The sequence below is a fragment of the Perognathus longimembris genome, chromosome 2 (genome assembly GCF_023159225.1).
Source record: "Perognathus longimembris pacificus isolate PPM17 chromosome 2, ASM2315922v1, whole genome shotgun sequence".
Taxonomy (NCBI): Eukaryota; Metazoa; Chordata; class Mammalia; order Rodentia; family Heteromyidae; genus Perognathus; species Perognathus longimembris.
The window spans coordinates 23,147,030-23,174,901 of NC_063162.1; the positions used below are offsets into that span (position 1 = coordinate 23,147,030).

The following is a 27,872-nucleotide window of genomic DNA, read 5'->3' on the forward strand; positions in this document are numbered from 1 at the left end:
GAGTCCAAGGCCCAGGACTGGCCAAAAAAAAAAAAAAACGAAAAACAACTTTAAAATCTGAAAATTTGATAATTCTGAAACATCTGGCCCCAAGGGTTTCAGATAATGATTGTGGATCTCTATTTTCTCTTAAATAATTTAGAAGGTATTATTTGTTTTAAAAATGTGAAATGCTTTTATATTCTAATTTTTTCACTTTGTATATTAAATGATATTTTTTAAATGACATTTGGCATTTCTACTCATTATAAAAGCCAGCTTGTAATACACCACTTTATTATGGTTTAAAGAAATGTGAAGAGGGGCTGGGGATATAGCCTAGCGGCAAGAGTGCCTGCCTCGGATACACGAGGCCCTAGGTTCGATTCCCCAGCACCACATATACAGAAAACGGCCAGAAGCGGCGCTGTGGCTCAAGTGGCAGAGTGCTAGCCTTGAGCGGGAAGAAGCCAGGGACAGTGCTCAGGCCCTGAGTCCAAGGCCCAGGACTGGCAAAAAAAAAAAAACAAACCAAGTAACTTATGGGGCTGGGGATATGGCCTAGTGGCAAGAGTGCTTGCCTTGTATACACGAGGCCCTGGGTTCAATTCCCCAGCACCACATATACAGAAAACGGCCAGAAGTGGCGCTATGGCTCAAGTGGCAGAGTGCTAGCCTTGAGCAAGAAGAAGCCAGGGACAGTGCTCAGGCCGTGAGTCCAAGGCCCAGGACTGGCCAAATAAAAAATAAAAAAAAAAAAAAAAAAAAAAAAGAAATGTGAAGAGGTGGGCTGGGAATATGGCCTAGTGGCAACAGTGCTTGCCTTGTATACACGAGGACAGTGCTCAGGCCCTGAGTCCAAGGCCCAGGACTGGCAAAAAAAAAAAAAAAAAGAGAAATGTGAAGAGCCATGAAGTAGAATTGGAACACAAAATAATGTATGAGGCTCCTTTTGTATTTTCATTAATAGTTAAATAAGTCTATGGAAAAGTAAGCAGTGGGCAACGTGTTTTCTTTTGAGATGTCCTTTCACCACTATCTATGCCTAAAAACCACAGGTTCAGGTCTTGCCCTATGAACTGATGAAATAGCCCTGCTATGCCAATTTTCGCTGCTGGGATTATTTTTCTGTTCATCTACATTTGAAACCTTGGAATTGCCTTCTGTCTTGCTTAATCATCAGGTATCAGGATTTCCCTAATGATGGTAAGTCCATTCCTCCCAGGCAGTGTCTTGCTTCCCTGGTTCTAAAAGGCTTTAATCATACACATTTATTGGGTAATGTTGCTCAGAAGGCAGTACAATATAAGTGCTTGCCCGGGGGGGGGGGGGGGAGTAGACATGATAGTGCACACCTGTAATCCCAGCACTTGGGAGATGGAGGCAAAAGGATCTGGAATTTGAGGTCAGCCTGGAGTGCATAGCAAGTTCCAGTTTAGTCTGAGCCACCTGACTCAAAGAAAACAAAAGGTGCTTCCTGGGAGTCTAAAAACTGTAAACCATTCAAACACTAGTTTTTTTTTTTTTCAGTCCTCATGCCTTTTCTAAGTAATACAATAATTGATGAAAGATTTGCTACATGTGAGGTTCATATTGGGGGCGGGGGGAATGTCAGAGCAGCCAGAGAATCATGACCTAGCCAAGTGAGTACTTCTGTGTGCCAGAATGCTGATTCAGAGGGCTTTATGAAGAGTACCCTGAGAATGGAGTCAGGAAAGGGGTGCAAGGTGGATAGAAGTTACACTACATACACACTGACTGATGTTCCTGTTTGGAGGAAAAGGAGAGGTGTGGTAGGTTAAAACCAAATTTAGAAAGTGGAGAATGCATTTTTTTTTGTTCCAGTTCTGGCACTTGAACTCGGCCTGGGCACTGCCCCTGAACTTTTTGCTCAAGGCTAGCACTCTACCACTCATAAGCCACAGCTCCATTTCTAGCTTTTTTTGGTAATTAATTAGAGATATGAATCTCAGACTTTTTTGCCCCAGCAGGCTGTGAATCAGGATCCTCAGATCTCAGCCTCTTGAGTAGCTAAAATTTGGAGTGAGCCAGGGCACTTGGCTTTGGAATGCCTTTTTCTGCCAATTGCAGAACCAGATGTCTTGAAGACAAAATTACTTTTTTCTGTTCTTTTAAAATTATGCACTATGTGCCTATATTGCAGATAATAAAAACGGAAAAGGAAACGATAGCAGTTGAATAAGAGGGATAAAAATAAGGGAAATGAAGACAACTGAGTAAATTGGGAAGAAATGGGTAAGCCTGAAAAGAATAGTAGTGGTAAGGTCACAAATGGACAAGGTTGACTAAGGTTGGAAGACTCTCCGATCTCCTGAGCAGGGAAATAATAGAAAAGTAGTGCTTTAGGACCAGTGAGTCTGCAACTGACAGGAGGTAGGGTCAGACTAGAGGCTGGGAAGCCAAGTGATTTGGAAATTGCAGCCCCAAGGTTGCAGTGGTAACAGCAGTGGCAGTGAGAACAGACAAGTATAGTCAATGCAGGTCCTCAATAAATCGTTCCAAAACAATTTAGACATTCCTTTTCAATAAATGCACTTACCTGTGTCATTCATTTGTTTTTTTCTTACCTAGAAGTGGGATCTGTCCCAGGTAAATGACACTGCAAAGTTTAGCTGTTTAAAGTCAGAGAAAACAAGGCACCCGTGGCTCACACCTGTGATCCTAGAGGCAGAGATGTGAGGATCACAATTTGAAACCAGCTTGGGCAGGAAAGTCCCATGATTCTTATCTCCAGTAAAACCACTCAGAAAACAGCAGAAGCGTGGCACTGTGGCTTAAGTGATAGAGTGCTAGCCTTGAGCAAAAGAAGCTCAGGACAGGGGCTGGGGATATGGCCTAATGGCAAGAGCGCTTGCCTCCTATACATGAGGCCCTGGGTTCAATTCCCCAGCACCACATATACAGAAAACGGCCAGAAGTGGCACTGTGGCTCAAGTGGCAGAGTGCTAGCCTTGAGCAAAAAGGAAGCCAAGGACAGTGCTCAGGCCCTGAGTCCAAGGCCCAGGACTGGCCAAAAAAACTCCCAAAAAGAGTCAGCCATGTTGATGGATACCTGTAATCCCCTGTATTCAACAGGCTGAAGCAGGAGGATGGTGAGTTTTGAGGTCAATTTATCTTAAAGGAGGAAGAGGAGATAGAGGAGGGAGGAGGAAGAAAGGAAAGAAGTCATTCGCTCCAGTCCACATTTTCTGGATACATTCTCTTAGTTTTGTCATAATATTGGTGAGAACTGGAGAATGAAATGTGCACGGTTAATCAACTCAACTCTGAAACGTTACTGAACAAAAAACAGCTACTCAAATTTGGGGTAATTTCACTAGGTGCTCGAAAAAATTTTTTTTGAGTGACTGGTGCAGTTAGGTCGAATAGCTTTCTCTCATAAACTTCCCAGCACTTTGCTTGTAAGGAAGTCTGGCCGCTGCAAAAGTGCACGATCTGCCCCCACAGGGAGGCTCCGCATGAACTCCCAACAGGACAAATAAGAGACCGGAGCAGGTTCTCCGCATGAGAACGAACTGACTAGTCCCCTGTCTAAGCAGCTCTTCCCTCTACGTCCCCGTTTACCCCAAACTGGAGCAGCTCTTCCACAGCGCAACAAGAAACCAATAACCCTCACAGAGTGGCGCGACCCAGAGAGCTCGGGAATTTTGCCCGGCCCGCTTCCCGTCCCGCGGGCGGCGGGGGAGGGCGGGGGGGCGGGGAGTGCGTCCCCGTGCGTCCCTGCGCAGCCGCAGTGCCGGCCGAGTGGGCGGGGCCGGCGGGTGGCGGCGGGTGGTGCGACTCGGGAAGCGGCTGCACGTGCGGGCGGGGGCGATGCGTCACTGACCGGTGAGGCGCGGCGGCGGTGGGGTCGGCCTCTCCTCGGAACCCGAGGCTGGACCCCCCCCACCCCCCTCTTCAGTGCCTTTCCGCCAGGGGAGCGGAGCGGCACTGAGGAGGGGAAGAGGGGGGTGTCACGACGCTCGCCACGCGGGGGCGGGCCGCCCGGGCCAAGGGCTAGGCGAGGGGCGCCCGGCCCCGCGCGGCGGGAAGATGAGGGGAGAGGGGCCCAGGAACCCACCGGCCCGGCCTGCGCGAGGGCGCCGGCTGGAGCGGGTGCTGCCGGCGGGGGCGGGCCCGTCCCTCTCGGGACTGAGCGTCCTCTCCGCCCTCACTCAGGAGGAACGAGGATGAATATGACTCAAGCCCGAGTTCTGGTGGCTGCCGTGGTGGGGCTGGTGGCTGTCCTCCTCTATGCCTCCATCCACAAGATCGAGGAAGGCCACCTGGCCGTGTACTACAGGTGAGCCCCGCGCGCGCAGGCCGGGCTCCGGAGCGCGCGAGGAGGGCGGCTCCGCGCCGCTCCGCCTGGGCTCGGGAAAGTTCTTCCCTTGGAAGTGACTTCTTGTCCCCGCTGTCGGGAAGTCGGGGTGCAGGGAGCGGGCTTGAGCGGCGTCTCCCCGCCGAGGTTGGGCACGCGCGGTGCTGTGTTGATGTGCGGGACGGAAGCAGCCACCCGCTGACTGCAGACATTGCTCAGCCACTCACCATAGACGACGCTCTTTAGGAAATCTAGTCGGGTTTATGGTTTCCCTTAGAGAGTGTTTTGGGGTATTTTGTTTTTGCATTAAAAAAAAAATCTCCCAGTATCTGCTTGTGTTTTACAAAGCCTTGGCGACTATGACAGTTGTTACTTCCTTAGACCTCAGGGGATGGGACAAAAGCACCACCGTGCTGGGAGGGCCATCCTGCCCCCTTCCTTACTGACTCCTTTCAACTGGAGGGAAGAGAGGGGTGAGTTTGTGTCTAGTTGGGTTGGCTTAGCTTTTCCTTCAACCTAACACCGGTTTCATTTGTTATACATTGGTAAGAAAAGCCAAGTTTCTTCAAAGGGCTTCAACTTTCTGCTTTTCATCACCCCCCCCCCCCCCGCATCAGTATTTGTACTTTTGAATCTATCCTGAATCCTAGAAAAAAAAAAAAACACACAACAGTTTTTGTGGTTAGTCTGTTAAAACAGATGGAGTTATACCGTAAAAAATAACATCTTAGTCCAGATTTCCACCCAGTTCGGCATTGTTTTTCTGACAGAACATTTCAAGATAGGACTCCAAAAAGATTATTGCTCAGCCTTAAGCAGTGCATAATTATGATGACATGGCCAAACCTTTTTATATTTTCAGGACAGGAAACTAAGTTCTTTGAATTTACCATTCAGTTTGCAAAATCGAATTTCTTTTTTATATTTACATCCCAAATGCCTCCTTTTTATAATTTGCATGATGTGTTTTTATATTTTCACATCTCTAAATTTGATAAACAAGTACCTTATCTGTAGTCGGAATTTTCTTGCTCTTCATTTTTCCATGCTATTTGCTTGTTTTTAATTTTTTAACCCAGAAACTGTTTACCTAGTATTCTTTATTGTCAAAGTGAAGTACCGAGGGTTACAGTTTCATATGTAGGGCAAGTACATTTCTTATCCAACTTGTTACCTCCTCCCTCATTCCCCCCTCCCCCTCCTCTTTTCCTAGTATTTTAATTTTTTTGTGGATAGATTAAAAGAATCATTAATCCCATAATTTTTTTGATTGAGAGGTTGTGTTATCTTTTTTCAACCTGATAACTAAAGGTATTATGTTCAGAATTGCCCTTTGTTACATACAATAAAGTATCTCAACCGAGAACCATTAGAATTTTTCTTTACAAATATTCCTCAGAAGGTTAAAGACCAGGGAATCCTTTGAACCTGAGAGCGGTACTGGAGACTCAGAGGTATATTTAGTGGAGCTTATGAAACAAGGTGTAACATCAGTCCAATTTTGATGTTTTCGCTTTTTTAGATGTGATAGGTATTATAAGCAACATTTGTTCATCATGAGTATCTACTGTGAGTGAGGCTTTAATAGCTTAATAGCCTAAGAAAAAGTAAATGTTTATTATAGCATTTTGGATTTGGAAAGAGAATTTGCTTTTCTAATTTTGTTAAATTGAAACATCTTTTTACAGGGGAGGAGCTTTACTAACTAGCCCCAGTGGACCAGGCTATCATATCATGTTGCCTTTCATTACTACTTTCAGATCTGTGCAGGTGAGTGATACTTCCAGATAAACCAATATGACAGGAGCTACCACACTTAAGGGTGGAGATGAATTTCCTTATTGCTTAAGCAGTTGTTGGTATTTTCTTAAATGCAGGAGTTTAAATTTAGAGTGGAATTGTTACATAAGTTGGATTTTGAACCATCTTGCTTTTTGAAGTGAATTAAAAGTAGACAGCTTGGGAAAACTGACTTACCTTCTGTATAATAATAATTAGTTTTTCTGTTGCTGCTGTCAAAATAAAAGCAAGAATTAGGAACACAACTAAAAATACAAACCAATGATTACTTAGTTTAGAACTGTGTTTGGTTTCCATAGAGGCAGGCTCCTGGACTACTGTTAACACCGAGGATCTGGATTTTTATACAGAGCTTTCTAACTCATATTTTTGCCTGCCCATTAAACACAATTTTATGTATAATCTTAGTGAATACTGTTTTGACAGCATTTCAGAATATCTGAAATAACTATTTTCTTATTGAAAAGAATGGCTTAGTCATGGGAAACACTTGATGAATACCTTTTGACCTAAGATGATAAAACAGGATTAGGCTGTGGATACTTTTGCAAACTCAATGTGATCATAAATCTTTGTATTCAGAAGTTTTAACTGTCTGCAACTAGTTAAGAAAACTCCGTGTCTTAATCTTGTAATTTTAAATCTTGGCTTCCTACTAAATGAGAGCTTAATTGTAAATAACTTAACTCACCAGAGTTCCTTCCAGTCCCCTTTTAAATGGCTTAGGGAAAGAATTGTGTCTACTGAAGTGAAACATAGTCACTAGTCTTGCTGCCATGTATGCTTATGTTTATTTTATTCATTCTTGCTTTGGTTAATGCTGTCACTTCTTCACTTATCATCTCTCCCTGTATTCCTTTTCTGCTGTATAATCCTTGCCAACCTTTTGTAGGCTCAGCCCAGGTTCCTCTCTGATCTATTTCTCTTTTAAGTCCGTATTGTAAATTTTGATCATTGGTCTTATTTCCTTTAATATCATTGTCTTGTAAGTTGTTTTGTGTGTTCTTTCTAGAAAATCTCTGTAAGTTTCTTCAAGGGAGAAGTTATACACATTCATATTTTGGGTTTCTCTACTTACACTAGAAGTTGTTGAATTAACCTGATTTTTCAAGAAACAGTGCAGTACAGGAATATGGAGAGTTTGCTCTCAGTCTTTGATAATATTACTTAGTTGTAGACTTTAGTTAGCCATCTGCAAAAGAAGAAATCTTAATTATATGGCCTTACCAACAGCTTGAACAATCACTGATAAAGTAGATAGGAGTGGCAATATCAGACCCTCAGAGATGAGGGTGTTTTGTGGGTTTTTTTAGGTTTTGTTCAAAGCCAGAAAGATAATCTGTTTCTTTTCCTCTCACTCCCTTGCTCTGTCCTGAAGCTTGAACCTAGGGCCTGAGCACTGTCCCTGAGCTGTTTTTGCTCAAGGCAATCGCTCTACCACTTGAGCCACTTCTGGCTTTTTCTGTGTATGTGGTACTGAGGAATTGAATCCAAGGCTTCGTGCATGCAAGGAAAGCACTCTACCACTAAGCCACATTCCCAGCCCTCTTTTGTGTGTGTGTGCGCGCGCGCACACGCATGCTAGTACCGGGGCTTGAACTCGGCCTGGGCTCTGCCCATGTGGTTTTCTGCTCAAGGCCAGCACTCTACCATTTGAGCACAGTTTTACTTGTTTGCTTGGGACTTTTTTTGGTGGTTACTTGGTGATAAGTTTCACAAACTTTCCTCTCTAGGCTGGTTTCAAACTGTGATCCTCCTGAGTAGCTAGGGTTACAGGTATGAGCTACCAGTGCCTGGCTCTTCCTTCCTTCCTTCCTTCCTTCCTTCCTTCCTTCCTTCCTTCCTTCCTTCCTTCCTTCCTTCCTTCCTTCCTTCCTTCCTCCCTCCCTTCCTCCCTCCCTCCCTCCCTCTTCTTTGGTAATGGCAACTCCTGTGTATAGCTACTTAATAAAAATTATACTGCAAAAATAACATTGGGGGGCTGGGGATATGGCCTAGTGGCAAGAGTGCCTGCCTCATATACATGAGGCCCTGGGTTCGATTCCCCAGCACCACATATACAGAAAATGGCCAGAAGTGGCACTGTGGCTCAAGTGGCAGAGTGCTAGCCTTGAGCAAAAAGAAGCCAGGGACAGTGCTCAGGCCCTGAGTTCACAGCTTAGGACTGGCCAAAAAAAATAAATAAATAAAATAAAATGACATTGGGAATATGGCCTAGTGGTAGAGTGCTTGCCTCACATACATGAAGCCCTGGGTTCGATTTCTCAGCACCACATATATAGAAAAAGCCAGAAGTGGCACTGTGGCTCAAGTGGTAGAATGCTAGCCTTGAGCAAAAAGAAGCCAGGGGCAGTGCTCAGGCCCTGAGTTCAAGCCCCAGGACTGGCAAAAAATAATAATAACATTGAAGCCTAGTTTAATTATATACATGGCAAATATATTACTTTTGATTTGTATAGTAATTAGTGAAAGAATTTTTAGCATAAATTAGTATATTTTGTATCTTAAAACAAGGGGCTGGGAACGTGGCTTAATGGTAGAGTGCTTACCCAGCATGCATGAAGCCCAAGGTTTGATTCTTCAGCACCACATAATTCGAAAAAGCTGGAAATGGTGCTGTGGCTCAAGTGGTAGAGTGCTAGTCTTGAGCAAAAAGAAGCCAGAGACAGTGCTCAGGCTCTGAGTTCAAGCTCCAGGACTGGCGCACGTGTGTGCGCGCGCACACACACACACACACACACAGTCAGCTGGGTGTCAGGAGCTCACTCCTGAAATTTTCGCTACTCAGGAGGCTGAAATCTGAGGATTGTGGCTTGAAAACAACCCAGGGAAAGAAAGACATCTCCTATTAACAGGGAAAAGCCAGAAGTAGTACTGAGCTCATGTGGTAGAGTGCCAGCCCTGAGCAAAAAAGCTAAAAGACAATGCCCAGGCCCTGAACTCAAGCCCCACTACTAGTACAAAAAAAAACAAAAAAACTTCAGCTAGTGTGACTGAATTGTATGTGTGAAACAGCATTCTAGAAAATAATTGAATTAATCCTTTTTGTAAGATTATAAATTCTTACTTTGGAATGTTTAGGACATAGAAACCAGCTCTATTTAAATGAGTAGTTTAACAAACTTGATGAAAGGAGTATACATAAATGTGAAATCCTCTATATGATGACGTACCAAAAAAAAGCAATACTTAGAGAAATAATATGAAAACCTTCAAACTTCAATTTATACATAAACACACTAATTTTTTAGAATAAATACCCTGTTATTCTTGGAAATACGTATTTTTTTCTTTTTTGGTTCAGGTCCTGGGGCTTAAACTCGAGCTAGGTGATTTCTCTGAGGGTTTTTTTTGCTCATCTTTTTACCTCCCACTTCTTTTACCTAGAGTTATCACTGATGTTTACCATCACCCTCATGTCTTAACCCAAGAATTCTGTTCTGTAATTTTGTATTTAATCAAGTACACTGTCCTTCCATTATTATTTGTTTGTTTGTTTGGCTTTTTTGGTGGTAACTGAAGATAAGAGTTTCAAGGACTTTCCTACCAGGCTGGCTTCAAACCACAATCCTCAGATCTCAGCCTCCTGAGTAGCTAGGATTATAGGCGTGAGCCACCAGCACCTGACTATATCCTCCCATTATTATGTATGCAGCATTTCAATGTTCATAGCCTTTACAAACAAGAAGTGAGTATTATATGGCATAGGAATTAAGACTTTTTTGTTTATAGTGCTAGGAATTGAGTTCAGAGCTGTGGGCCTGCTAGGCAAGCATTCTACCTCAGAGCCAGCTCACCAGCCACACATTTTATTCATTTGTTTTAATTGCTTGTCAAAGTGATATACAGAAGGGTTACACTTTCATACATAAGGCAGTGTGTACATTTCTTATCCTATTTATTACCTTCTCCCTCATCCCCCCCACCTTTCCCCTCTCCCCATTTCCCTCCCCCCCCCCATGAGTTGTATAGTTGGTTTACACCATGTAGTTTTGTAAGTATTGCTGGTTTGTCTTACTTTTTTTTTTCAAATTTTTATTATCAAACTGATGTACAGAGAGGTTACAGTTTCATACGTTAGGCATTGGATACATTTCTTGTACTGTTTGTTACCTTGTCCCTCATACCCTCCTCTCCCCTCCCCCTTACCCTTTCCCCCCTGAGGTGTTCAGTTCACTTACACCAAACAGTTTTGCAAGTATTGCTTTTGTAGTTGTTTGTCTTTTTTTACCCTGTGTCTCTCAATTTTCGTATTCCCTTTCAATTTCCTATTTCCAATACCAGTATACACGGTTTCCAATATACTCAGATAAGATTACAGAGATAGTGTAGGTACAACCACAAGAAGGTGATACAAGAACATCATCAATAATAGAAGCTACAGATACACATGGGACATTGAAAGTAGTTACAACTGTGATATAACAATTGTCTCCATAACATGGAGTTCATTTCACTTAGCATCATCTTAGGTGTTCATAAGGGTATAGCTATTGGGCCTTGTGATGCTCTGCTATGACTTGCCTAAACCTGTACTAATTATTCCCAATAAGGGAGACCATAGAGTCCATGTTTCTTTGGGTCTGGCTCACTTCACTTAGTATAATTTTTTCCAAGTCCTTCCATTTCCTTACAAATGGGACAATGTCATTCTTTCTGATAGAGGCATAAAATTCCATTGTGTATATGTACCACATTTTCCTGATCCATTTGTCTACTGAGGGGCATCTGGGTTGGTTCCAGATTCTCACTATGACAAATTGTGCTGCGATGAACATTGTTGTGCTGGTGGCATTACTGTGATTTTGTTTGTGGTCTTTTGGATAGATACCCAAAAGTGGGGCAGCTGGGTCATAGGGGAGTTCTATATTTAGCCTTCTGAGGAATCTCCATACTGCTTGCCAGAGTGGCTGAACCAGATTACATTCCCACCAACAATGAAGTAGGGTTCCCTTTTGGCCACATCCCCTCCAACAATTGTTATTGTTAGTTTTCTTGATATATGACATTCTTACTGGGGTGAGATGGAATCTCAATGTTGTTTTGATTTGCATTTCTTTTATGGCCAGTGATGTAGAGCATTTTTTCATATGTCTCCTGGTCATTCTCATTTCCTCATCAGAGAAGTCTCTTTGTAAGTCTTTAGCCCACTTGATGAGGGGGCTATTGGTTCTTTGTGGTTTTGTTTTGGAAGAGGGTAATTTTGAGATGGGAACCTTATACTTCCTATGCTAGCCTAGAATTCCTATTCTCTTGTCTCATTCTTTCAGGTAACTGAAATTACATGTGTGTACTACTATGCTTGGCTTGCAACATTTTTCTTTTTCTTGGAAAGGCTATTCTATATTTATATGTAAGATAGACGAGGGAGAGCCCAGACTCCCAACCTAACATTCAAGGCCCTATTCGTAATCACCCCCATGTTCTCTTAGAATTCACCACTCATTTGAATTGTGCCTTCTGCTTCCGGCAACCCAATCTGCTTCATCAGTTGTACACCATTTGTTTTCAACATGAACTATAAGCTGTTCTCTGCATAATCTGTTCTTTTCTTCTCCCCTGCTATGTCTTCTTAGGAATATTTTACCTCGGCCTGTGTGTATGAGTGTGTATGCACATGCACATGCTAGTAGTACTGGAGTTGTTTCGCTTTTTTTCTCAAGGCTGGTACTTTACCACTTAAGCCATACCTCTGTTGAGCTTCAATATTGTTTTGTCTATGACATAATACATAACAGCTAATTTATACTTTTACTTTGTACCTGTTTGTGCATTTTAAGGATTTTATCTGCTGTGCTACATTGTGACTTCTTTGGAAACCCCTTATATATACATATATTCCATTAAACAGTATGTTGCTGCCAGGTGCCAGTGGTTCATACCTGTAGTCCTAGGTACTCAGGAGGCTAGATCTGAGAATCGTGATTTAAAACGAGCTTAAGCAGGAAAGTCTTTCTTGTCTCTAATTAACCAAAAAGCTGAAAGTGAGCTGTGATTCAAGTGAAAGAGCGCTGGCTGTGAGCAAAAAAAGCTCAGGGATATTGTCCAGTCCCTCAGTTCAAGCCCTAGTTCCAGCACAAAATTAATACATAGATAAAATACATAGTATGTTGCTGTGCACTTGACTAGGTGCAGTGTGTCCAGAACATATTTCTTAGCTACTGACCTATTTTAGGCCTTAGAATATAATACAAAGTCATTTTGGATCTGAACAAAGGTGTGACGCATGGCAAAGCAGTCAAGAAGTATATTGTTAGTTCACTAAGAGGAAGCAGTACTGGTGAGATATAAGCAGTACTTATATTCAAAAGGAAACTGAACAAAACATGTATGAGATCACTAGGTTCTGAGGCTTTAGAGAAGAAAGTTTACTGTTGAGTTCAAGGGCCACTTTGAGTCAGAGGGCACTTGTATGCATAAAGGAGTTATCTTTTATCTTCAGTGTAAACAGTATTGTTACAGTGGAATCAAAGTTCAGAACATAAATGCTAGCGTATCCTTATGAGTCAACCAGGTGTTCATGTAGTTCACAGTCTCAGGCCAGCTCTTAAGCAATGAAGGTTCTCTACAAAGAGTTTTCTGCTTACTATAGATTGAATGTGGAATATTTCCTAATGCATTTTTTCCCAAACCTTAAAGGCTATAAAGTATGTTTTAGCTGGGTGCTGGGGGCTCACACCTGTAATCCTAACTCAGGAGAATGAGATCTGAGGATCGCAGTTCAAAGTCAACCTGGGTAGGAAGTCTGTGAGACTATTTCCAATTAACCACCAGAAAATTAGAAGTGACCTTGTAGCTCAAAGTGGAAAAATGCTAGCTTTGAGCAAAAGGGCTTAGGGATAGCGCCCAGGCCCTGATTTCAAGCCCCAGGGAGAAAAAGTATGCTTTATCTCAAGTTCTATTTCTACTAGTATGTACCAAGAAATGGCTATTGTGACAGCTAATCTCTGGGGACTGAAATTGTGATGGAGCTCACCTGTACAAACTCTCAGCAGCTCTTTAGAGGTTTGCCTATGGGACCAGCAGTTCTTTGACAGGAGTTTTGATGAGCTATTTTTTCCTCCCTAGACAACACTACAAACTGATGAAGTTAAAAATGTGCCTTGTGGGACAAGGTAAGCTTTTTGCTTGGTGACCATCTTTCCTTTTAATTCAGATGGATTTTTGTTCCTAAAATTATAGCCACTTAAGATACTTTTTTTTTTTTTTTTTTTTTGCCAGTCCTGGGGCTTGGAGTCAGGCCTGAGCACTGTCCCTGGCTTCTTTTTGCTCAAGGCTAGCACTCTGCCACTTGAGCCACAGCGCCACTTCTGGCCATTTTCTGTATATGTGGTGCTGGGGAATTGAACCCAGGGCTTCAGGTATATGAGGCAAGCACTCTTTGCCACTAGGCCATATCCCCAGCCCCCCACTTAAGATACTTTGATATAGACATGACAACAATCCGGAGGGATTGTCGATATTAGGATTATTTAAGCAAAAACCTATCTCTGAAGCTTTCTATCTTAGGAACCAGTTATTGAAAACAGTAGGTATTTAGAGCCAGCAGACCAAACTTTGTATGTCAGCATTACCTAATACATCTGCTTTAATGATTACTTTTTAATATAAACTTTATTTTTGTTTTAGAGCAGCTTAAGGTTCATAACAAAATTATTCAGAATGAAAATAGCACATTACCATATGCCCCTTACTCCTCTCCAGTGCCTTGATTACTTTCCTCAGCTTAGTTCCCTAAAGTCAGTTAAAAAAATATATTACATAGTTGTAAAGTTTAGAATTAGTGTATATGAAGTATATTGAGCACTTGGCTCAATAAAGATAGTTTAAAATTAAGTTGTCCCATTTTCTTGTCGTCTAATGCCATCTAATTTAGAGTTTCTGATTCAGTAGGTCGGAGTGGGGCCTGAGAATGTGCATTTCTAACAAAGTTCCTGGGTGATGCTGACGCTGCTGGTCTGAAGACCTCACTTTGAGAATTGCTGCCCTAAAGAGGTTTAGGGAGAGAAAGGCAAGCAAGGCCCAAGTTATTTCTAGAGTATACTTACTACATTGAATTATATCAAAAGAAGAAGTTCAAGGTATTTTTTAAATTACCTCTTTTAAGTGACCTAAAATAGTACTATTGAAATCTTTCGAAGGGTACCTTTGACATCTGTAGAGGTATGGACACCCTTTTAAGAGACTAAACCCTATTTTAAGTTTATGTATTTGATCTCAAGTTCTCTCTAGGTCTGTCTGTTTCTTCTATAGGTTTCTTTTAATGACTCATTCTTTTTCTATTAATTTGTTTTTAGTGGTGGAGTTATGATCTATATTGACCGGATAGAAGTGGTGAATATGTTGGCTCCTTATGCAGGTATGTTATCCATCTACTCTATTGTTTTTATGGTTATAACTAACTATAAAAAATATGGCTAATGGGCTGGGGATATGGCCCAGTGGCAAGAGCGCTTGCCTCATATACATGAAGCCCTGGGTTCGATTCCCCAGCACCACATATATGGAAAACGGCCAGAGTGGGCGCTGTGGCTCAGGTGGCAGAGTGCTAGCCTTGAGCCGGAAGAAGCCAGGGACGGTGCTCAGGCCCGGAGTCCGAGGCCCAGGACTGGCCAAAAACAAAAACAAACAAAAAATATGGCTAATAACTTTATAAGTGAAAAAGGAACAAAAAGATAATTTTAAGTTTTTTGTTTTTTTTTGGCCAGTCCTGAGCCTTGGACTCAGGGCTTAAGCACTGTCCCTGGCCTCTTCTTGCTCAAGGCTAGCACTCTGCCACTTGAGCCACAGCGCCCCCTCTGGCCGTTTTCCATATATGTGGTGCTGGGGAATCAAACTGATAGCTTCATGTGTAGGAGGCAAGCACTCTTGCCACTAGGCCATACTCCCAGCCCAATTTTAAGTTTTTAAACATCACAGATTACCTATAATTATAAAGGATTAATCTAGAATTTTTTTCATTTCTAGGGCATGGAGTTACAAATAGGTCACAAATTGTGGACAGATTTGACTTTCTGCAACTTTATGAGTTACTCTTAGTGTATCTAAAAACAAGGCAGTCATTGATTCAAGGCAATGATTGAATGAGAAAGTAGCACTTTACGTAGTTAGGATGAGAAAGAGTGTATGGTAAAAATCTGTAACTCTTAAATTGCTTGGATCATACTGACTTGTCACTGCGGAGAAATATTTTCAGTTGAGATTTGATGTAACTTGCTAAGCAATCTGAAACTCCTTAGTGAGAGAAAGCATTTTAGTAAAGAAACAGAGTGGGTAATAATAGATTTTAAAATTTAATTGCAACTTCTGAGGAAAGATTCACATTTGATCTTTATCTTTGTTAATCAGATTCCCATGTGTACTGTTTTTTGGTGGTTTGTTATTGTTTTTGTTGTTTTGGTGCCTGGGCGTTGTCCCCAGCTTTTTTGCTCAAGGCTAGCGCTCTACCACTTGACCACCAACAGCTCCACTTCCAGCTTTTTGGTGGCTAATTGGAGATAAGTGTCTCCCAGACTTTCCTTCCTGGGCTAGCTTTGAACTGTGATCCTCAGATCTCAGCTTCCTTAGTTGCTAGGATTATAAGGCTTAAGCCAGGGCTGGGAATGTGTTTTAGTGGTACAGTGTTTGCCTAGCATGCATGAAGCCCGGGGGCTCCGATTCCTCAGCACCACATAAACAGAAAAGGCCAGAAATGGTGCTATGGCTCAAGACGGAGAGTGCTAGCCTTGAGCAAAAAGAAGAAGTGGTTTAGACACAAATTGTGAAAAGAATCAGCAGAGAGCCACAAGTGCATTACTATTAAATGGATTTGAATAATATTTTTTAGAAATTAAGTATTTTTTTAGAAATTATTTTGTCTCTTTTCCCCTACAGTCATATCTATGGGCTGTACATCCACTTCATAAACTAATTTCAGATTGAAAATATTCAGAAAATAAAATCACACCTGTATTAAATATGCACAGACTTTTCCTTACTACAATTCTTTAAACATGGTAGTATAATAACTACATAGTATTTGAATTATATTGGGCGTTATAAGCCATCTAGAGATGATGTAAACTATATAGAATGATCGAGAGTGTTATAGTTTACAGGCAAATATTATACCATTTTATATAAGATACAGCATTCGTGCCCAGGGTTCCTAGAACCAATCTCCATCAGATATTAAGGGGTGACTTTGTAGTTTACACAGGTCACAGGTCATTGAATGGCTTATGATTAAAAATAGAAATTGCAGGACACGTGCCGGTGTAGCTGCCTTCCTCTTATTTTTATCTAGTCCCTCTTTACCTCTTGTCTAAATATTTGCTTTACAATTATTGCCTTATACTTTCCCTGCCTCTAAACCGTGAGCCTCTTAATTTTTCTTCACACTACTGCCAAAGCACAAATCTCTGACTGTCATGCCTTATCTTTGACAGTTCTTTATTATCTCAAAACTAATGTGTATTTTCCACAATGCATTGAATATGAAGTTTGCGCATTTGTATTGTGAATACAAGAAAATTTGGATAATTGAGCACAAAGAATGTTTAAAGGTTTATGAGTTTTGTTTTCTGATTTCATTATTTTGTTGAAACTTTTCCTCCTGAATAATGTATAACCCCTTTACCCTAGCTGAATTTGAAAATACCTGGATTATTATTGGGTAAATCAAACATTGGTTATATCTGTCTTTCAGTATTTGATATCGTGAGAAACTATACTGCAGATTATGACAAGACCTTAATCTTCAATAAAATCCACCATGAGCTGAACCAGTTTTGTAGTGCCCACACACTTCAAGAAGTTTACATTGAATTGTTTGGTAAATGCCTTATTTATTTTAAATACATAAATGGCCGATTAGAAACAGTTTTCAGTTTATTTATTAATGCTCTAATACTAGTAAACCTTGGGGATTTTGAACATTTTTCCTGAACTTATAATACAGAAAGTACCTTTAAAGTACAAAACTTACAGTTTTTGTGTAGTTCAATGGAGATTAGAAAAACTTTATTACTCACATACTGTATTGTTTTTATTATAACTTAATGAAAATTAATCTTGTTGTTACTGTAATAGATAATTTGGAAAATTAAAAGGTCTGTGTTTGGGAGGATTTCCCAAGATCACTACTACTACAAAATTTGGTAGGAAGGATGAAAGGACTTAGCCTGGACTTGTATTTACAGCTAGTATGTATTATAGGCAAAGGATATGAAGCAAAACTAGCAAAAAGAAAAGCTACATGGATGAAGTCAAGAAGAAACCAGACCCAGTTGCTAGTGGTTCACACCTGTAGTCCTAGCTACTCAGGAAGCTGAGATCTGAGGATCATGGTTCAGAGTCAACCTGGTCAGGAAAGTCTGTAAGACTCTTACCTCCAATTAACCAGAAAACCAGAAGTGGAGTTGTGGCTCAGAGTGGTAAAGCTGTAGCTTTGAGCAAAAGAGCTCAGGGACAGTGCCCAGACCAAGTTCAAGTCCCATGACCAACCCCCCCCCCCCAAAAAAAAAAGTAACCTGAAATAACTTGTCTTTGACTTTCAAAAACAGATCAAATAGATGAAAACCTGAAACAAGCACTGCAGAAAGACTTAAACGTCATGGCCCCTGGCCTCACCATACAGGTAAGCCCTTTTCCAAGGAAGTTCTGTGGAAGGTTTTGGGGGGGGGAACTTTTTGTTTGTTGATTTGTTTGTTGTTTCTGGTGTTTGAGCTCAGAGCCTATACTTGCTAACTTGCTAGGCAGGGGCTGTGCCATTTGAGCCATACCCCACCCCTTGTTGCTTTTGTTTTTTCTGAATAGGCGTCTCCCGTTTGTGCCCAAGCTGGCTTGAAGCAAGATCTTTTTATTTAAGCTTCTCATAACTGAAATGACTAGACCTTGAGAATGAGTGTTTACATGTGGTGTCAATGCAAAATGCAGGCGGGGGACTGGGGGGTGGAAGGGTGGGATGGGGTGTTGTTGTTTGGTTATAGGACTTGAACTCCGGGCTGGGATGCTGTCCCTAAGCTTTTGTGCTCATGGCTAGTGTTCTACCACTTTGGGACACAATCCATGTCTGGTTTTCTGGTGGTTAATTGGAGATAAGAGTTTCATGGATGTTGCTGCCTAGGCTGGCTTCAAACTGTGAACCTCAGACCTCATCTTAGATTATAGGCATGAGCCACCAGCACCCAGCAAAAAAATGCATTTCTTATTGTGCCTATAGTCAATAACATTTGAAAACCACTTCTAGATCTTTTCTTTTAGTATGTTAGAAGTGGTAACATGTCTTCTGTAGCACTCTTTATCCAAACTGTAGAACATGGGTTGGTTATTATGATTACTATTACTGCAATTGAACATACATTTTCTTAGGTGTCATCTGTCTGAATTTTGCTCAGTGGCACAGAGAAGGTCCCTGATAAATATTTCTGTTGTTCAATGAACAATTTCAAGCATGTTTTCTTAGGTGTCATGGTGTCTCAATTCTTTTGCTCAGTGTCACAGAGAAGGTCCTTGATAAATACTTCTATTGGTAAACAAGTCTTTTTTTTTTTTGTCCAAGACTGAAACTTGACCTGGGTATCTGACACTTTTGCTTATTTGCTGGCACTCTTATCACATGAGTCACACCTCTAACCCCAGGGGTAGGTTGGTTATTTCTTCCTTTTTTTTTCCTCTTTTTTTAAAAATTATTTTTTAAAGTAAACAGTCCGTAAAAAGTATTTATTTTTTCTTTAATTTTTCTTTTTTTTGCCAGGCCCAGGGCTTGAACTCAGGGCCTGAGCACTGTCCCTGGCTTCTTTTTGCTCAAGTCTAGCACTCTACCACTTGAGCCATAGCGCCACTTCTGGCTTTTTCTGTGTATGTGGTACTGAGGAATCGAACATAGGGCTTCATGTATGCAAAGCAAGCACTCTACCACTAGGCCATATCCCCAGCCCTTCCTCTCCTTTCTTCACTTGCAGTTTGTGTGAGTCTGTGTGTATGCTTGCATATGTGTATTGGCTATTCATTTTGGATATACTATCATGTTTTTCTTAAATCTCTTTTCACTTACCTGAAAATGTGTGTTGTATTCAAAGATTGGCAAGAATATGACCAGTTCTGTCTCATTCTGGACAAGAAGTCATCAGAAGATAGTTCAGTCTGAAAATGTCCTAATGAAACCCATTATTCTGTATGGTTAACATTAATTTAAAAATGATTCTAAGCTTGTTTTCATGACATTAAAAAGATACATGCCCTGTCCAACTAGAACTCATCTATATGTCTATATTATCAATATGATAATCTTCAAAGCTACCTACAGATTTGACTGCTCTCTTTCATATCAGGAATGGTGTGTTGTTTAAATGTTTGTTTGTTGCTTGTTTTGTGGGTCTAAAGATTTAACCCATGGACTCAACACATGCTAGCCAAGCAGTGTACTACTGCACTACATCCCTAGCCCACTTGAAAGCTTTTAAAGCTTTTAAGTTTTAAAATCCTTGTGTGTAAAGGCTTTGTTACTGAAACATTTAGTCGGTTTTTAGAAGCTAATTAAATCTTCCTTCAGACTAGTAAAGTGGTTTCTGTATGTGTTTGCAGTGTAAATTGGAAAGTGCCGGATGTTTAACTAGTGTAATCAAAAAGTTTTGAGATACCAAATCCTAGGTGTAGGAAAGTCAACCTTCAAATTATGCCCAAGTATATTATCATTAGAGAAACAAAGTGTCTAGTAAAGATAGAAAAGATTGTCCATATCCTGATGGACATAGTAGCTCCCACATTATAATCTTAGCTACTAAGGTGATAGAGATTAGGAGAATTGAAGTTCAAGGCCAGCCCAGGCAAAAAGTTCAAGAGATACCCCTGCCCCTCCCCCCCACGTTAACCAATAAAAGTTGGACATAGTATCACATACCTGTCATTTATATAGGAAGCATACATAGAAGGATCACTGTCCAGGCAGTCATGGTCATAAACTCAAGATCCTGTTAACAAACCAACGGTGAAATCCAAAGGGCCAGGTGTGTGGCTTAAGTGGTAGAGTGCCTGTTTAGCAAGCCAAGCCCTAAGTTCAAACTCAAAGTACTGCCAATAATAGATTTTAAAGTAACGTCCATATTTACATATTGTGATACACTTACATGGGTGATAGAAACAGGAGGATCAAGAGTTCCAGTGATGATGAGGTATCTTAAGGTATCAAAAACAAAAGAGCTAAGGTTGTAGCTCAGTGGTAGAGCACTTTCTAGATACAGTACTTGCCTAGCAAGCACCAGGTTCTAGGCTAAATCCCCCAATGCTACTCCCCAACATTTTCTGCACAACCCCTCCCCCTCAGGCCTATAAAGACAGGTAGGCCTTTGTTGTTGTTGTTGTTTTTCAGTACTAGAGATTAAAACCTAGGCTTCACACTTGCTAGTCAATCACTCTAACCAGTCTTTCTTTTCAAATTTTATGGTGGTTTTGTTTGTTTGTTTGTGTGCCATTGATATGGCTTATACTCATGGCCAAGGGACTCTCCCTTAGCTTTTTCACTCAAGGCTGTTACTCTACCATTTGAGCCACATTCCTGCTTCTAGCTTCTTGCTGGATAGTTGGAGGAAAGTTTCTCAGATTTGTTTACCATGCTGACTCTGAACCATAATCCTCAGATCTCAGCCCTCCGGGTAGCTAGGATGACAGGCATGAGCCATTGGCACCAGATTTTATTTTGATTTTTGAGGCTGGGTCACACTATGTAGCCCAAATGGGTCTTGAACTCGAAATCCTCTTGCCTCTGCCTCCTAAGTAGTTGGGATTATAGGCATTCCTTATTAGCTAGACTTCAAGCAATATTCCAGTAAGAAAGACTGTGAGCTGTATATGTATAACTAGTACCAAGTGATAGCAGTTTTAGGGATTTATAAGTTAACTTGCCCACTAGACACAGTATTCAATTGCACGTGTTAACCTGAGTTTTCATCTGCTTTTGCCTCTTTGTGAATTCACCGTTACAGCCTTGTACCTTTGCCTGCCACTCTTTGATTGGCTTTTTTTTTTCCCTCCACTCCTGGGGCTTGGACTCTGGGCCTGAGCACTGTCCCTGGTTTCTTTTTGCTCAAGGCTAGCACTCGACCTCTTGAGCCACAATGTCACTTCTGGCTTTTTCTGTTTATGTGGTGCTGATGAATCGAACCCAGGGTTTTGTGCGTGCTAGGCAAGCACTCTACCGCTAAGCCACATTCCCAACCAATACAGATATATTATTTCCCACCCCACCCCCCTCCAGTCCTGGAGCTTGAACTCAGAGCCTGAGCACTGTCTTTGGCTTCTTTTTGCTCAACCACTCAACCACTTAAGCCACAGCACCACTTCTGGCTTTTTCTGTTTATGTGGTGCTGAGGAATCAAACCCAAGATTTGGGTGCATGCTAGGCAAGCACTCTACCACTAAGCCACATTCCCAGCCCTTCATTAGCTTTTAAGTTTGAGAAGGAAAGTAAAACTATTCAACTGAAGATTTTTGTACCTGTTTAAGAAGAACCTATTTCCTGAGTTAATTTTCTCAGTGGTTACAATGGTTTTTCTCCTATAGACAGGAATTTTTATTTATTTTATTTTATTTTTTTGGCCAGTCCTGGGCCTTGGACTCAGGGCCTGAGCACTGTCCCTGGCTTCCTTTTGCTCAAGGCTAGCACTCTGCCACTTGAGCCACAGTGCCACTTCTGGCCGTTTTCCATATATGTGGTGCTGGGGAATCAAACCCAGGGCCTCATGTATACAAGGCAAGCACTCTTGCCACTAGGCCATATCCCCAGCCCTAGACAGGAATTTTAAGGAAACAACACACAAGTAGATTCTCTAGTGAGATCCCTGTAAGTGTTGGTATAGACAGTGTGTTATAATTGTTGTTTTATTGGGATAATTTGGGAATGTCTAGATGATTTAGTTTGAAGATTTGCTTTTCAAGTGTACTTTTACATTTTCACTTTCATAGGCTGTGCGTGTTACAAAACCCAAAATCCCAGAAGCCATAAGAAGAAATTTTGAGTTAATGTGAGTAATATGCATGGGAACCTAGTATTTCTGTCTAGAGCTGTCTACATAGTAATATACCACTATAGTGAAAACTTATGAGACAATATGCTCCGTGTTGCTGTTTGTGTTAATAATATTACAAATTCTTATGTCTTACTTTACCATAAGACTCATTAGTTTTCTGCTTTGTTTTTAATCTTATCTTTATCTCCCCTCCCCACCCCACCCCACCCCTTTTTTTTTTTGTCAGTATTAGGGTTGAACCCAAGGCCTTGTACTTGACAGGCAAGTGCTCTACCATTTGAGTCACACTCTTTTTGCTTCAGTTACTTTTCAAATATTGTCTCACAGTTTTGCCTGGGCCCACCTCAGACAGAAATCTTACACTTTCTGCATAGCTAGGATGACAAGCACATGCTACCGCACTGTCTTGGTTTGTTGACATCAGTTCTCACTAACTTAACTGCCCTTGCTAATCTCAAAAACTTTGATCCTCCTGGTTTCTACCTCCTCCCAAATAGCTAGTACTTCAGGAGTTTGCCATCATACCTGACTGCAGCTTTTTTTGTTTTGTTGTTGGTCATGAGACCTGAACTTGGGGCCTGGGACCTGACCCTGAACTTATGTAATCAAGGCTAGCACTCTACCACTTTGAGCCACAATACCACTTCCAGTTTTCTAGTTGTTAATTGGAAATAAGAGTCTCACTGAAGCTGGGCACCAGTGGCTCACGCCTATATCCTTGATAACTCAGGAGGCTGAGATCTGAGGATCTTGGTTTGAAGACAGCCTTAACAGGAGAGTCTACATGAGACTCTTATCTCCAATGAACCACTCAAAAAATGGAAGTGGCTCAGTGATTCAAATGGTAGAACACTAGCCTTGAGCACAAAGAGGCTCAGGGACAGCACCCAGGCCCTGAGTTCAAGCCCCACAACCAACAGGAGGGGAGGGGTGGTTGTCTCACAGACTTTTCTATCTGGGCTGGCTTCAAATTGAGATTCTCAGATCTCAGCTTCCTTAGTAACTAGGATTACAGTTGTGAGCCACTAGCACCCAGGATCTCACTGATTCTTTTTTTTTTTTTTTTGGCCAGTCCTGGGCCTTGGACTCAGGGCCTGAGCACTGTCCCTGGCTTCTTCCCGCTCAAGGCTAGCACTCTGCCACTTGAGCCACAGCGCCGCTTCTGGCCGTTTTCTGTATATGTGGTGCTGGGGAATCGAACCTAGGGCCTCATATATCCGAGGCAGGCACTCTTGCCACTAGGCTATATCCCCAGCCCTCACTGATTCTTTTGCCCTGTCTGGTCTCAAACCAGGCTTGTCCTTTCATCTCTGCCTCTCATGTAGCTGGAATTCCCAGTTTATTTTTCTATTTATTTGTTTGTTTGTTTGTTTATTTTGCCAGTCTCGGGGCTTGAACTCAGGGCCTGGGCACTGTCCCTGGGCTCTTTTTGCTCAAGGCTAGCACTCTACCACTTGAGCCACAGTGCCACTTTCAGCTTTTTCTATTTATGTGATGCTGAGGAATCAAACCCAGGGCTTTGTGCATGTTAGGGAAGTACTCTGCCAAGTAAGCCACATTCCGGCCCAATATGTCCATTATTTTTAAGTTCAAATTCTTTTTCCAAAAAAAATTCTCTTAAATTAAGTTCCAGTTCATTACCTAGTAACTGCCACCTAGTTATATCTCCTGTACATTAAATAGGGCCACTGCACCTACATGGCCACCTGAAGAAGATGGGGACTGAAATCTAGCTCTCTTCGTGCCAGACGGTGCACTTGAGAGACTGCGTCTGCCTAGAGGTTGTTGCTTTTTCTGATTGGCTGTGGTGCTATGTAAAATAACAGGAAACCTAACTGCCAGGGAAACTTTTATACACTCCTAGATCATAGGCTTTCCATTGCATGATACAATTTGGGGGGGGGGGGCGGGGAAGAAAACTAAAATTATTTTTAGATTTTTTTTAACTGTAATTTTATAACATTTTTTCTTATCTCTTGGTAGACACTTTGGACAAATAATTTAAGCTTGTAGGTTCATTAGAAATAAAGTAACCTCCTTGACCTACCATAATGAGTCCAAATGTTCTTAATGGGAAATGATTGACTCCATTACAGGATTAGAATTACTAGCTATGACTACACATAAAAGAAGCATTTTGCAGTGTGCTATGGCTTACAGCTGTAGTCCTATCTACTTAGAAGAGTGAGATCAAATAGTATCTCACAGTTTGAGGCCAACTGGGGCTGAAAATGTGTCTTTCTCAACCTATATCTGGGCATGGTGGCAGCACTGAACTATGTGGGAGGCTGTACCTGGGAGAATTATTGTACCAGGCCAGCCCAGGCAGAAAAGTCTGTGAAAGGAACTCTACAATACTTCAACAGTACACCACCACCAAGCAAACACAAAATGGCTCATGCCTATAATCCTAGCTGCTCAGGAGGCTGAGATCTGGCACTAATGATTTGGAGCCGGCACAGGCAGATCCATGAGACTCTTTATCTCCAAATAACCAGCAAAAAAGTCAGAATTAGATACGACGTGGCTCATTAGCTATAAGGGAAAACGCTCAGCAAGAGCACAGGGCTTAAATTCAAGGCTCACTACCAGCAAAAATTAAAAATCTGACATGGCTCATCAGCTATAAGAGAAAAAGCTCAGCAAGAGCACAAGGCCTACATTCAAGGCTCACTACCAGCAAAAATAAAAAAAAATTAAAAATCTAGTACAGGAGGGGTAGCTTAGTGGTATAGAGTACTTGTCTAGCATACATGCATATATGAGGTATTGGATTTGATCTCCAACACTACAAAAATAATTTCTAATTTTCATCATGTTTTGCTTTACAGGGAAGCTGAGAAAACAAAACTTCTTATAGCTGCACAGAAACAAAAGGTTGTGGAGAAAGAAGCTGAGACAGAGAGGAAAAAGGCTGTTATAGGTACTTAGATTTATTTATGAATGTCTTTTAAGTATGTATATATTACATTTGTCCTGGTCTTCTCAGTCTCATGTTGGCTATTGAGGGTCCTCAAATAGGAGATAGCATCATGTGGAGTAAGAGTTGTGGAAACTTCATTGTATAATACAGATCTCCTAAAGCCTATAAAAGTAAGTGAAGCCACTGTGTACTGAACTGCCTTGGTTCTTCCATCATTGGTTGTCACTGTTGTCTCTTTCTCAAGAGTAGGGAGAATGAGTATAGTTTATGAGCAGCTTTAGTTTCTGTGATGTAGATTTCCACCCGTATAGAATAGGGAAATCTTTTGGCCAGAGCTAAAGATTACAGTATACGTCATTGATGTTAACATATACCTAGTTATGTCTAGATAAGGTACTGCCATCTTCAAAGTACTTCAGAATTGCCTATGGATGTTATAACTAAATACTTCAGGTATAGAGGAATGGACAAGGAAGAGTATAATGAAGTCTTACGATTTTGCCATATCTCTTTTAGATGTTTTCTTTGAAGAAAACAAAAACTCTATTTGAAGCTTCCTCTTTATACTCTCTAGTCTTATTTCTTGTTTTTTTTGGCCAGTACTGAGCCTTGGACTCAAGGCCTCAGCACTGTCCCTGGCTTTCTTTTTGCTCAAGGCTAGCACTCTGCCACTTGAGCCACAGCACCGCCACTGGCCATTTTCTATATATGTGGTTCTGGGGAATCGAACCCAGGGCTTCATGTATACAAAGCAAACAATCTTTCCACTAGGCCATATTCCCAGCCCTAGTCTTATTTCTTGACCTTACTTCTCACAGTAGCTTCTATTTTGTATTTTTGTTCATGTACTTATACTTTCATTATAAGTTTTAATAATATAAAGTTTATAAAATTATTTTACCTGTTTGTAATTACAAAAATGATATAAAATTACCTTTTATTGTATATTGGCCTTTTTTTTTTTGGTCTGACTGTTGATTTTTACTCATAGTGATACTGGTATATCTACTTTAAAAATTTCTTTTCTAGGGGCTAGGAATATGGCCTAGTGGCAAAAGTGCTTGCCTCGTATACATGAAGCCCTGGGTTCAGTTCCTCAGCACCACATATATAGAAAACGGCCAGGAGTGGCGCTGTGGCTCAAGTGGCAGGGTGCTAGCCTTGAGCAAGAAGAAACCAGGGACAGTGCTCAAGCCCTGAGTCCAAGCCCCAGGACTGGAAAAAAAAAAAAAAAAAATTCTAATCTTCACACAGTTTTACAAGGAGATTGCAATTTAATATATCCAGTGCATCAGAGTACTCCTTTAGGTAATTCGTTTTTAACTGCTGTGTAATTTCATCCTATAAGTAGACCTCAACTTATTCTAGTGAATTACTTCTGAAGTTAAATTTTTGTTTGTCCTTGTTACAAACACTACTATGATAATATCTTTTTCTGTGTTTCCGTGTCTTCTCGTGCATTTCTATTATTGGAGCATTATTCAGTGTGTGATGTGGCTTTGTACTCTTATCACCAGCTTTTTCCAGAATCACAATGAGATGAGTACAGGTTACTAAGGACTAAATTAGAAATGTTTTTGTTTGTGCCAGTCCTCAGGTTTGAACTCAAAGCCTTGGAGTAGTCCCTGAGCTTTTGTGTTCAGTTTTGCTTCCCAGGTAGCTAGGCATTTAAGAAGGACCGTTCTTGAAAATATAACTCTGAAATAGAGTTGCCAAGCCATAGAGTGCATATCTTCAAATTGATCTGACTGACAAAATGCTCTCTAAAATAACCCTTTCGTTTTACCCTCTCTTCAACAATGTTGGCGTTCTGGTTTCTATGTTGCGATATTTGAGTTCCCTTTTCTGCGTTTTCCCAACTTTGAGGATTCAACATTATCAGACTCAAGTATTTATGCCTGTTCACTTTTGGATACTGTGTGATATAATTTTAATATCTATCGTATTATTGTAGTTTGAACTGTTGGTCCTCTTTAGGCACTAATTCTTTTTCACTTTAATGCATTACAAATGTCTTCTTTCAATTTGTTGCTTGTCTTTTTTTTTTTTTTTTTTTTTTTCCTTTTTCTGGTCCTGGTCAGCCTCCTGAGTAGCTAGGATTATAAGTCTGAGCCACTAGCACCCAGCTTTAAATTTTTTTTTAAACCTGCTAATATGTTGCATTATACCAATAGATTTTCTGTTACTGGATATTCTTTTTATTCTTGGGTTAAACCTACTCAGTCACAATGTAGGAAGTTTATCATAAGTTTCTTCATTATGGTTTGCTGGTAATTTCTTTAAAATTTTTTCTTTTCTGTAAATTACATCAACTTATAATTTTCTTAGATTATTAGCATGAAGTTTTGTTTGTTTTGGGTATTTTTCATTTTGGTTTGTGTTTTTACCTGTGTCTGTGTGTGCGCGTGCGTGAACATGTGATAGTTCTATGTGCTGTCCCTGGCCTTTTTTGCTCTACCACAGCTCCATGTTGAGCTTTTTTGGTGCTTAACTGGAGATAAGAGTCTCATGGACCTTCCTGCCCAGGCTGCCTTTGAACAGGCAGCCTCCGATCTCATCCTCTTGAGTAACTAGGGTTACAGGTGTGAGCCACCAGCACCCAGTAGTTTTTTATTTTAATCATGGTTCTACTAGTCTCAAAATTATGTGAAGAGCATGTCTTCATTTTCTAGATCTTTCTCCCACCCCACCCCCAGTTCTGGGGTTTGAAAGCAGGGCCAGCCTGGGCACTGGTCCCTGAGCTTTTTTGCTCAAGGCTAGCACTCTACCAGTTGAGCCACCGCCCTACTTTTTTCTGTGTATATGGTACTGAGGAATCGAACCCAGGGCTTCCTGCATGCTA

At 41.1% G+C, this 27,872-nt stretch overlaps 1 protein-coding gene across 2 annotated transcripts in view; it reads left to right on the forward strand.

Moving 5' to 3' along the window:
- Positions 1-3,754: 3,754 nt before the first annotated feature.
- Erlin1 (ER lipid raft associated 1) overlaps positions 3,755-27,872 on the forward strand; it is a 34,099-nt gene continuing 9,981 nt past the window's right edge. The window contains exons 1-9 of one of the 2 annotated variants that reach the window (XM_048338484.1): positions 3,755-3,828; positions 4,159-4,282; positions 5,989-6,070; positions 13,169-13,215; positions 14,398-14,459; positions 16,788-16,913; positions 17,644-17,717; positions 22,043-22,101; positions 24,939-25,030. In XM_048338484.1, the coding sequence (XP_048194441.1) occupies positions 4,170-4,282; positions 5,989-6,070; positions 13,169-13,215; positions 14,398-14,459; positions 16,788-16,913; positions 17,644-17,717; positions 22,043-22,101; positions 24,939-25,030 (655 nt within the window). In that variant the 5' untranslated portion in view covers positions 3,755-3,828; positions 4,159-4,169. Of the gene's footprint in view, positions 3,829-4,158; positions 4,283-5,988; positions 6,071-13,168; positions 13,216-13,990; positions 14,182-14,397; positions 14,460-16,787; positions 16,914-17,643; positions 17,718-22,042; positions 22,102-24,938; positions 25,031-27,872 lie in introns of those variants that run through there. The other variant, XM_048338485.1, reaches the window with a different exon arrangement.